At 32.3% G+C, this 12,008-nt stretch overlaps 1 protein-coding gene across 16 annotated transcripts in view; it reads left to right on the forward strand.

Annotated features, from left to right (window-relative positions):
- The window catches only part of LOC139503942 (uncharacterized), an 87,291-nt gene that overhangs the window by 38,926 nt on the left and 36,357 nt on the right, over positions 1 to 12,008 (forward strand). For 13 of the 16 annotated variants that reach the window (XM_071293965.1, XM_071293975.1, XM_071293978.1 and 10 more), the window contains exons 8-11: positions 309 to 944; positions 6,850 to 7,461; positions 8,839 to 9,264; positions 10,903 to 11,328. In XM_071293965.1, coding sequence (XP_071150066.1) covers positions 309 to 944; positions 6,850 to 7,461; positions 8,839 to 9,264; positions 10,903 to 11,328 — 2,100 coding nt within the window. The remainder of the gene's footprint in view (positions 1 to 308; positions 945 to 6,849; positions 7,462 to 8,838; positions 9,265 to 10,902; positions 11,329 to 12,008) is intronic. The other 3 variants (XM_071293980.1, XM_071293981.1, XM_071293982.1) reach the window with 1 other exon arrangement.

Raw genomic sequence — 12,008 nt, forward strand, 5'->3', positions numbered from 1 at the left:
CTTTGGAAAATTTTGCTTATCTTTTCACTTTTCATCATAATCCTCTCTAGTTTTCTTGGTGTAAGTTTATTAAAAAACACGGGAACGCAGAGAAATCTGATTTAATATGTTTTTTTGTCATTGCTAAATCTTTAAGGTATCAACCATCCAGTAATCGCATGTTTGAGGTAATCAGTTTGATGAAATTATTTATAAGCAAAAGATTTTAACGTGGGTTTTTTTTTTTACAATTTAACGTAGTTGCATCAATTGCTAAACTAGCTTTATTAAATGTTTCCAAAAATATTCTTTATATCCTTTATCTGCAGATAAACCAAAAAGTTACATCATTCCTTTTGAATCTATGGATGGTACAACAATACCTCACTCAAGACTGACTTTAACAACATTCCGTAACCCAATATTAGTCCAAGGACGAATTGGAAATGGACTTTCCCTAAGTGGAAGAGGTCAATATTTAGATCTAGGAGAACACCCAGAGGAATGTATAGGGAATCTTGCACTTTGTCACAATGGAATCACTGTGTCGACATGGCTGAACTTTCAAAGCCTTCAAGACAACTCGTATATTTTCTCAACTGGAAGTAATGGAATACGTATGTATATAAAAGATGACTATTTGAATGTCAAGGTAAACCAAAATAGGAAAGAATGGCATGTACGTATACCAGAGTTCGACATTTCAACTTGGAATTATGTTGAAGTGTCGTGGCACCCTGATTTTGGTCTTGGTTTGTATTTGAACAACTCATTGGTGGCCAAATCCACGCATACAGAAACAACTGTAGCTCCACTGGTACAAACAAGACCACATGTGCTACTAGGCAAGGCTAACACAGGTGATACAACAGAACCCACCCAGGATGCAAACATGGTGGTTGACGAGATGGAAATTTGGTATGGTAGGCGGGAGGAATTGATGGCATTCGACTACATTCTCCGAGGTAAATATCAAGTATGCAGAAGAGAATTATTTTTGTAAGACTGTTTCTAAAGAAATTAACGAAAAAACTCAGCTGAACCAGAAAACAAAGTCATCTTTTGTCATTGCAGCAAGGGGTGAGGTTGTTAAGTATTCTAATTTACATAAATATGGATAGAGTTGTCTAAAGAAGTTAAATAAACAAACTAACCTAAGTTACATAAATATGAATAGATTTACAGTGTAGCAAATGTTTACTGATCTCATTTGATTATCAAAACTAGTAATTTAGATGGGAAAGTAAACTGGTGCCAATCATGTGCCAATCATATCTAAATTAACCACTAAACATGGTTAAGCAACAAAAGATATTTAAATTTGGCTGCAATACGGCATTACCAAAGAAAAAAATCTATAATTCTCAGCGTATAAAATCATAAATATTCACTGCATAATTAAGAAGATGGCAATGTTTTACTGAGTAGCAAAAGTTACAATGTCTTTTATTTCAAAACGATCATGTTCAATTCTATTTCTCGTATATGTTATAAATAAGAATATGTTTTATCATATATTTAATTCTTTCATTCGTTGTTTTTATTTTTTTGATTTGTAAAGAATTCTGTTATTTAACATTAATGTCATAAGTTTGAACTTTAATTGTATTTCATAACTTTATTTTATTTGACTACTTATGTGTTGATAGTGGGTTTCACGCTTTTAACAAAACTTGCACACCTCTCCAAAAGTAGATGATAGACGCTTATAATTATTAAACCATATGCAAGCTTGTCGCATGCTAAATCAATACTGTGCTAATGATATAAAGGAGGAACACAATATGTTAAAAATTGATTGAATGAAAAACATATGAAAAGCATTTGAATAGTTAATCCTCTTGTTATTATGGCTTATTTTTAATAGCATGAGATTGGAATGACTTCATTGAATTTAACCTAAAAGAAAAATCACAAAAATTAAGAAACTCCGATGAAAATTCAAAACGGAAAGTTCCTTAACAAATGGAATGAATAACAACTGTCATACTCCTGACTTTTTATAGGCATTTTCTAATGCAGAGGGTGATTAAAAAGATCAAAACATTCTTTCGAATGATAGGAAGTTTTTCGTTAATAAAATATTTTGTTTGTAATTTATTAAAACTTTTTCATTACTTTAGTTTTCAGAGAAAAAACAAATAACCCAACTGTTGTGTTCCTCCATACCATATGAATGACAAAACACTACTATGTATTTATCTTGTCCTTTTCTTATATTTCTGTTGTACCAAAGCGCATGCTTTTTATGTTTATAACTTCGAGTCAGAGAGGTGAATGTACCAAGAAGAATAACTCTAACTACAAAAAATTATTTGCAAGTCTTCATTAACGAATTTTGTAACATCAGTCGATTTTAACGTTAATTTGAACAGAGAAAAAGTTTATACTTAACGTTAGACGCATTCGTCTGTCATTAGTTTACCGCTAAATTGAAACAAAACCTTTCTGACTTGAACTTATTTTCAATTATACAAGATAGAACTGTTTCTTTAGTAACAAATGTTATCTATGTTGCTCACTTTGTGGTTTAGACACATGACATGCTAAAATCTTTTCTGCGTGTGTTGTTTCTGTGGATTAGTAAAAATTAATCTGTACTTTCGATTTAACGTTGACTTTGGTCAGCGCACATGTGGTCAAGTGTTTAATGAGCATGGTCAGCGCACATGTGGTCAAGTGTTTAATGAGCATGGTCATGTCTCTCTTTTGATTTTTGTAGTCTATGAAGAGGTTATAGTTTGATATTTTTCTACTACTTGGTTCAGGGAGATAACTCTTTAAATCAGTTAAGCGTTTGTAAAAGTCAAGTTCATCAATGTATTTTAAGCATTCACCTGAAACAGATTGAAAATAATCTATGTAACCTAGAAGCTTAGAATATATTTTTGAAAATGGTTGACACAAACGTACTAATGATTTTAAGAGTTATTTCCCTTAACCTAGGTCTACCTCCTTAAAATGTATGCTTGTTTTCTTTCTACTATTTAATAAGTAAGTTTGTCAAAGGCATGTGCACTCTATATGTAGTATTTTATCTCGTTAAACAGTTGTATCTAGATGGCATCATAACTTATATAAACATATACTAAAGTATGTTAGCAGAATAAGGTGTTAGTATTTAGAATGGCTGTAATTAAAAAGAAAACGTGTTCTGACCGGAGATAAGTTTTAATGTCAAGATTACGTCATATATTAAACATATTTTTCTGAAGTTTTCTCTAATAATTTCATGGTTAAATTTATGTTATCATCGCAAGCATCTGTTTAGTTAACAATTTAAGGGTGTTTTTATATGTCGATTTTAAATGACGCCCTAACATCACAATTATTAAAAAAAAAAAGGAAGAACCGTAAACTTGAGGTTGGAATATATTTATTTGATAAATTATGTTTTTTTTTCAGTTGGTTTTTTTTTCTCGAATATAAAAAAAATATAAGGGATTCTATTAAAATTTCATTGAAAGATTTAAAGATAAGAAAAACATCCATTGAAACAACTTGAAACTCTTTTCTGTGTAACATTGACCTATCTGTGTGTATCTTCACGTCAGAACTGGTGTGCATGCTCCATATTCCCACAATTTGCATGCAGACTAAGTAAAAATATTATAATTCTGTAGATGAAGTCATCAATTATAAATTTTGATTATTGTATATGTGGAACAATTTCAGACACCGTGTGAGAAAGTCTTTCAGTCGAATGTCTGTATATACACGCACGTGCGTATCAGAGCGCACAATTATCTACTTCCGATACATGCTGTAACCATAGCAGGTTGCTAAGGAGGATTTCAATCAAAGGTTTTATTGTAGTCTTCAATGGATTTGTATTCGTTTTCTGGTGTTCAGATTTATTTTTGTATTTTATATTCCGCTTTTACGCTTTCCTTCCTTTTTAAACAGTAATTCCAGAAAGTTCATAATTTTGCAGCTTTAACGTTATCCCAAAACCCAAATATAAGCAAAATGTAATTTAAGTCCTTTTTATATTTCACATTGAATATTCCTACATATACTTTCTGGTTTAACTGTTGTTTGGATTTGCAGTGTTTTATCCTTTTCAGCTTTTCAGTCCATGCTAGACATATTGCTTTCTTTTAACACCAAGGCAGATATTTAAACTTAATACTAACTATTTGATAGGCCTATACGTATATATTCTGCTACTTTGAGATGTTCATATTTTACACTGTGTATGAACATTTTCATGTATTATTTAGTTTCTAAAGTAAATTTAGAATACATTAGTGATTTACCTTTCGGAAAGTTTGTCTAAGATTTTTTTATGTATTATTTCATTAAATATGAATTCGATGTTCGGCTTTAATGTTTAATGCGAAAAATATTAAATAAGAATGGATTCAAGGAACAATTAGTACATCTTTTAAAACTAATTCAGAGTTCTCGAAACTATTTTCCCTGGTAATCCTAGTAGAAAATACGCTGATCTCCACTATTATTTCTAATGCTAAATACCAAAAACTTGTGTCCACCACTTTTCGGGAACTCTGTCATAGGCTTCAAATATATAGACGTATGTTCCTGGACCCTAAATACATGTAATGATAAGTCATTTCTCTCGATGTTTACATCTCTTTAAAAGTCTATTGTTTTAGTGAGAAATATTCCTTTCATGTTTATAGAAAATCAACAGATTTCGGACAGTATAATTCATTTTTGGGATAGGTGAATAATCTGTTTTCAAAAATTAAAATAACAAAAATACCGAAGAGGAAATGCTCATCCACATCAACGAATGGAAAACAACAGTCACAAACCTGGCTTGGTACGGGCATTTTCTTATGTAGATGATATTTTTCAGCAATTATTTGGGAATAGTATTTTTCAAACTTCAATGAATCTGAATAATAACGTCAATACCACGTTGTAGTATTTTAAAAGCATATGTCATGTCTAGCTTTAGTATATATGATACTTTGTTTACGTATATCCTATTTACATTAGTGTCAGGTTATATATGTTTTATAATTGTATGTTATCATTATATTATCATTTGCCTAGAATATATCATATGGTACAAGTATAATCGTAAAATATAATTCCGTAAAAGTTTTACCAAATACAGCTAAGATGGTCTTTTCTTTTCTGGGTTGAAAATTCGTAGTTTTTCAACAATTCAAAGTTTAAAGAAAAAAGACGGAAGATACCAAAATAACATTCAAACTCATCAGTCGAAAATATTCAACAACATAGTCAATCTATAAGTATCATTTTGAGTTATAAGCCTGGTATATCTTTGATAAAGATATTTAAACATATAGTAAGGGAGCTGCCATTTGATTTTTATGGGGGGGCTAGGATGAAATTTGAAAAAATAGGCAGGACAGGAGTTTTGAGTAAAAAAAAAGGCAGGATGAGACACTTGCAAAAAAAAAAGTCAGGACGACAATTTAGGTAAAAAAAAGTCAGGATAAACTAAAAAAAAAAAGTCAGAACCGAACAGAGTGAAAAATAAAAAGGCAGGACAGAGATTACAGCTAAAAAAAATGCAGGACAAAATTTTTCATCCTAGCAAACCCCCACCCCCCCCCCACCCCCACCCCCCCCACCCCCCATAAAAATCAAATGGTAGCTCCCTAAGTAATCTCTAACGATGTATTCAGGTTAAATGGTCGTTTCAGATCAAAATCTCTTTACGTGTGTTGCTTTGGTTAAAAGTCTATAAAGATGACAACAAAAACTAAAGACAAACTTTACAAGCCTATACAGTTGTGTTCAAATTAATGTATTTATCGGTCTCATCCGAGGACTCCTAAAGGAAGGAATTACGAAAGAAAAAGAAGTATCCTTCATATGTACATGTTAAAGAAATTGATTCATTATGTGTACACCTTCTATTACCGGCTATCGGTACTGCTAATGCAACAAGTAACACATATCTGTTGTTCACGATTGCAACATGCTTTGTAATATAATGCCAATCAGGACGACAGTCAAACATCTGCTGTTCATGATAGCAAAGACGATAATTTCGAACGGCAATCCAAGTTTAATATTCAAATCTATATTATAAGTATATCAGCCTTTGTTGTTTCTAACCTTCCATCTGTTTTCGTCTCAAAACTTACCTCTTATTTTTATGCTCTGCTATTCTTAAGTTCTACTTTTGCATGTGTTTATATTGACTGTCCTGTAATGAAGAGACAAAACTGTTGTATTATGGAAAAATCTGTATCTTTGAAAGCATTGGTCAGATTAAATTTCCTACAATTCCTATGTTTTGTCACGTCATAACGGATACATGAGATAGACCTTGCAAAGTTTATTTTTTTATACATTCTAATTTTAGTTAACTACCACAAAGCATGTTTCCTTTTTGTTTGAACTCTTTATTTCTAATTACATTGTATTGGGGTCATTAAATACAACAGCGATAATTAGTTGTGAGTTCTATTGTACACGTTTTCAAAGATGTTTTTTTAATTATGATTTTTTTCTGTTTAAGGACGTAAGAAAACTGGTCTTTTGCCTTTTTTTGTATCAAGTACTGTTGTATTTTCTGATTTCATATGAATTGTAGTCCGTTGATACCAATTTACTCTGTTCTTCATCATTTCTGCTGTTTTATAGGCACATTAAACAAACAATTATAATAAATGATCATGTCCTCTCAATCATATTTAAGATAACATTCAACAATAGAACAGTAAAAGACCTCAAATGTTAAAAAAAAAAAGTAAAATTACAATGCCGATTTGATGATTAATAACTTTTTTTCTCTGTGGCTGAATTCAAAGGTGATGAAATTGGTATCAACTTATACCCTATACCTTGTACCCAATGTTTACCTTATTCATGCATGACATGCCATTGAAGACTTTTATTTCATTTTTTCAATTCCAACAGACAACATTCGACACGAGATTTTCTCCATGGAAACGCAAACAAATGACATAGTTGATCATCCAAAATTTACTGTTACTCTAGAAAATGGCGCTCGTCTAGTTCCGGGAAAGATCGGAAATGCAGTTTCACTTAATGGATATGGACAGTTTGTTGATATTGGCTCCCACGATGACAAATGCTTAGCTAACCTTGAAAAGTGTAAGCACGGTCTTACCGTTTCTATGTGGCTGAAAGCCCGTCGCCTAGAAGATGATACATACTTTCTATCAACTCCATCATATTCACTCTTCTACCGTGATGGTCGCCTGCAAGGAAAATTTAATCGCGGAGGTAAGATATGGGAGGTATTTACACCTAACTTCAAACCGGATCATTGGCACAATGTGGATCTGAGTTGGACACCGGAAACTGGACTTCGTCTATATATAGACGGCAACTTGGAAGCAGTAACAAAAAGATTCAGAGAGCAAATGCAAGGAGATCAGCCAGCATCAAACTCGGTTAAAATAGGGAGGTCTGACAGAACTTCTACCACAGCTGCAGCAGACATTGACGAAGTGCAGTTCTGGTATGGACCACGTGATCAAGTAATGGCTTCCGGTCAGTTGGGAGGTGTGTAAATTATTATATGGGGACGAAGTCCCCTATTACAGTAGAAAATTCAATAAAAAAAAAAAAAAAAAAAAATCGGGAAAATTTCCCGAATTTTTCATTGTACTAATGAACTCAAAATCGTTCAATTTTTTTTTGTCGTGTTTTTTAATTTCCGGATCTGCGCTGAACACATAACACTACTTCCTTCTTCCGGTCTTGTTGTCGTGAGACTTTGATTAGTCTAGTAAAATATAGGAACTCAAGGAACACAATACCAATATTTCATTTTTAATCATTCTTTGTCTTTGGTATGAATAAACGTTAGGCCTACCTGATGCATTGCGTTTCTTTGTTTACATTGAACATGACGTCATAACTTAAATAACGTCACAAGTAAAATCCCTAACAACAGAACCAAAATCGGAAACGTTACGGTATTTCCGTATCTTTTTTTTAACAAATATTTAAAATACAAAAAAAATAATTTAAACAAACTTCGTCCCCATTCACAGGTAATGCCTGCCTCATATTAGTAAACAACATTATGTTTTCATTGCAAAAACTTAAAATATGCATACTGTATGTAATTTTAATTGATGTTAATGAAAAACGATCATTCTATTGGTCTATTTTATTTACTTAAGGATATTCGCTACTGTGCTTAAAAATAACAAGCTTTTTGAAAGACTGTTATAAATTGAAAGTATATGAATAAAAGTACTAAAAAAAACAGAAAAAAAGTAAGGGTCTATTCGCTTGTTCTCAAGATATTAGCTTTTAAAAATTAGACAGGAACTGATTCTCTCTAGATTTTTCATATATTTAACATTGACATCATTTTTTTTTGAAAATCTATGAAAAATAACAAGGTATTTATAACTTTTTCAAATATTGCTTTTTAAACTATATGTTATAAGAATAGAATAGAAAATTAAGGATTTGCAGGCAAAAATTTTAATGACACTACATGGACCAAACCAGAGGATTTTGAATATCTGACAAAATATCAAAAACAAGAAAAGTGAACATCCTTAACCATAAAGTAAGGGTATTTGTTAAGACTACTTGTAATTCTATGCTCAGACGTCTGTCCATTCTTATATTTTCTCAAAACAAATCATTAGTTGTTTATATTGAAACGGATGACTTTTTATATTCTTGAAGACGTTAATAGGCATAGCAATATATAGAAATGGAAATTCATGGCTGTACGAATAAAAAAAAATATCATGATTGATATTGGATTTGATTACGTCATTGAACTTAAACACTAAAACAAGTCTTGTAGAGGGGCAGTTTTAACTTCGGTCTTGTTACAAATTTCATTTGATATAACATACAACTTGTCCTTATTCGGGTTTCATTTCTTTATTTGTGATATTTTCTCTCATGCAGGATCCGTAAACCATCGACCAGTACTATTTGATCGAACTCCAAGACAATACGGTAATGGAACAGCAGCCATTGTTGGTCCGTCTGGAACAATTTACCTCATCAATGGACCTTCACGTGCCCAAGGTGATCAACATCCGGCCATCAGGGTCAATGGCAAATCACAGTACATCTATGTAGGGGATGACGTCATATGTACTGGTAACCTTGACAACTGTCCTCAGGGATTCACACTGCGAATGGCAATGAAACCGGAAAACCTTCTGAACAATATGTACTTCCTGGATAGCTTCCCTTTGTCGATTTACTACAGAGACGGGAAGTTGTTTGCCACTGCCAGAACTCCCACTAAAGCATGGACAGTATCCACTCCTGGTATCAGACAAAACGAGTGGCAAGATATTGAAATTACCTGGCATCCACAAGCAGGTAATAATATTAGGAGCCTTATTCACTATTTATGCCACAATCTATGGTCATTATGTTTTCTGGTCTGTGCGTCCGTCCGTCTGTCTGTCCCGCTTCAGGTTAAAGTTTTTGCTCAAGGTAGATTTTGATGAAGTTGAATTCCAATCAACTTGAAACTTAGTACACAGGCTCCGTATGATATGATCTTTCTAATTTTAATGCCAAATTACAGTTTGACCACATTTTCACGGTCAACTGAATATAAAAAATGATAGTGCGAGTGGGGCATCTGTATACTATGGACACATTCCTATTTTTCTTTATTTCAATTGCACATATATGAATCCTGTATGGTTGATGACATACAATCAACAAACAAGAACGAAATATTAATAGAATGAAATCAAAAGGATTGGGATAACATATTTTACAAACAGAATGAAACACAATATAAATATAGAATGAAATACAATATAAATACAATGAAATACAATATAAATACAATGAAATACAATGAAATACAATATAAATACAATGAAGGCACTGTCTACGGTTACATGGAAATGTAACAATAATAAAAATATTATTGTTACATTGGAGTCTAATTGCCGGAATGGAAAGTTGGGTAAGGAACCGATTAATTACGAATGTAACAATAATTATTGAGGCTACGGTTACATAGAGTTATTGTTACATGAAAAACAGCAATGTACGTACGCTAGATTAATTAAACTTAAATCTATAGTTTTATTGCTTAATTCTTTCATATGTACTAAATAATACTGGTAATAATGATCAATAATAGATATTATTATTCAACAAATGGTGTGTAAATAGTTTTTACGTATTCATGGTTTTGATGTTCTTAAAGATACTACTCCAGATTAGGACTGAGTACTCCAAAGGCGAAACATATAGTTCAATTGTTTCACTTTTTTAAGTATTAACTGCACACATACTCTTATTACTGTCATTATACTTTTAACAATGGATGAAGAGATTCCTATTACAAATTTTGTTAAGGGTGAACAATTTAAAACTTGGGATGCGTTTGAAACGAAACTAAAACAATACCATGACACAAACTTCTCACAGCTATACGAAGGCAGTTCTAAAAAAATATACATCAAAAGCAAAGTTTGCTAACTGTGAACTTCTGTATACATGTATCCATGGAGGACGTAAGTTCGTTCATCAAAAATGCGTAGGACTTAAACATGCTTCAAAAACCACTTACTGGATACATATATAGAAACTGTCATTGTAAATAAAAAATTAAAGAAATTATATTTATAATTGTATGTCTTGTAAATATAAAATAAATGTCTTAAACTTTTATTATTTAGTACATATTACTAGTCCCATCGTACATTGCTGTTTTTCATGTAACAATAACGCAATGTAACCGTAGCCTCAATAGTTATTTTTACATTCGTAGTTAATCAGGTCCTTACCCAACCATGCATTTCGGCAATTAGTCTCCAATGTAACAATAATATTTTTATTTCTGTTACATTTCCATGTAACCGTAGCCAGTGCCTACAATGAAATACAATATATAATTGCAACAATTTCATACATATAACATTTTTTCAACTGCGTTAATTTTTTGTTCATATTTGTTTTAAAAATGCCAAAATTCAATTAATTGACTTTCAGGTCTGACAATGACACTGAATGGGGCTGATGCTGCTCATCAAACGTTTGGTACACCCCAGGATGAGGTTCGTGATTGGAGCAGCAAACTGTACTTGGGGAGATCTTTATCGGATATGGTAAGGGAAAGATATGCTGATGCTGTTTTTGAACGTCTTGACATTTGGAATGCTAGAAAAGAGTATCTGGTAACTCACAAAATCATTCGCACAGTAATAAATGGTGGAGGACCAAGACCACCTGTTGTTGTACAGCCACAACCACCAGTTATTCGACCACAACCACCAGTTATTCGGCCACAACCTGCAACACAACCTCCAGTGATTATTGATCCTGGTTCAATTAATGTTGTTGGTGGGCCTAATGGATTTTACTTGGTAAATGGTTCTTTTGGAATTCTTCCTACACGACAGACGACACCAAGACCAGGTAAGTTAACACATATTTGTGGGAATAAGTCACTTTCATCTATGTTGGGTTCCAGATCGATGGCAAATCCCTAATCTATGGTAAATATGACGTTATGCCATTCCAAATCTATGGTAAATATGACGTTATGCCATCCCAAATCTATAATAAATATGAAGAGATGTTATTCCAAAGCTATGGTAAATATGACGTTATGCCATCCCAAATCTATGGTAAATTTGACGAAATGCCATCCCAAATATATGGTAAATATGACGTTATGCCATCCCAAATCTATGATAAATATGACGTGATGTAATTCCAAATCTATTTAAGGAACGACTGTAATATTTTTTCTGTCTATGAAGAAATAACATAAAAAATTTGATGCACACTGAAAAACGCGTGTAACGGGTTATTTAACAGTGTGCACCACATTTTTTATGTCATTTCGAATAGACAGAAAAAAATATTACAGTCATTTCTTATAATTTAATTCAAAATTCCATTGTAAACCGTAGAAAACCATGAAAAAACGTTGATGACGTCACAGTCACATGACTAAATAATGTCTATAGGCTGATAACAAAATAATGTCAGCCAATCAGAAGACGCGTTACATCCAAATTTAAATTATTGTAATATGACGTTATGCCATTCCAAATCTATGGTAAATATGACACCCGAATGGCAAATCCATG

Source organism: Mytilus edulis, chromosome 14 (genome assembly GCF_963676685.1).
Source record: "Mytilus edulis chromosome 14, xbMytEdul2.2, whole genome shotgun sequence".
Classification (NCBI taxonomy): Eukaryota; Metazoa; Mollusca; class Bivalvia; order Mytilida; family Mytilidae; genus Mytilus; species Mytilus edulis.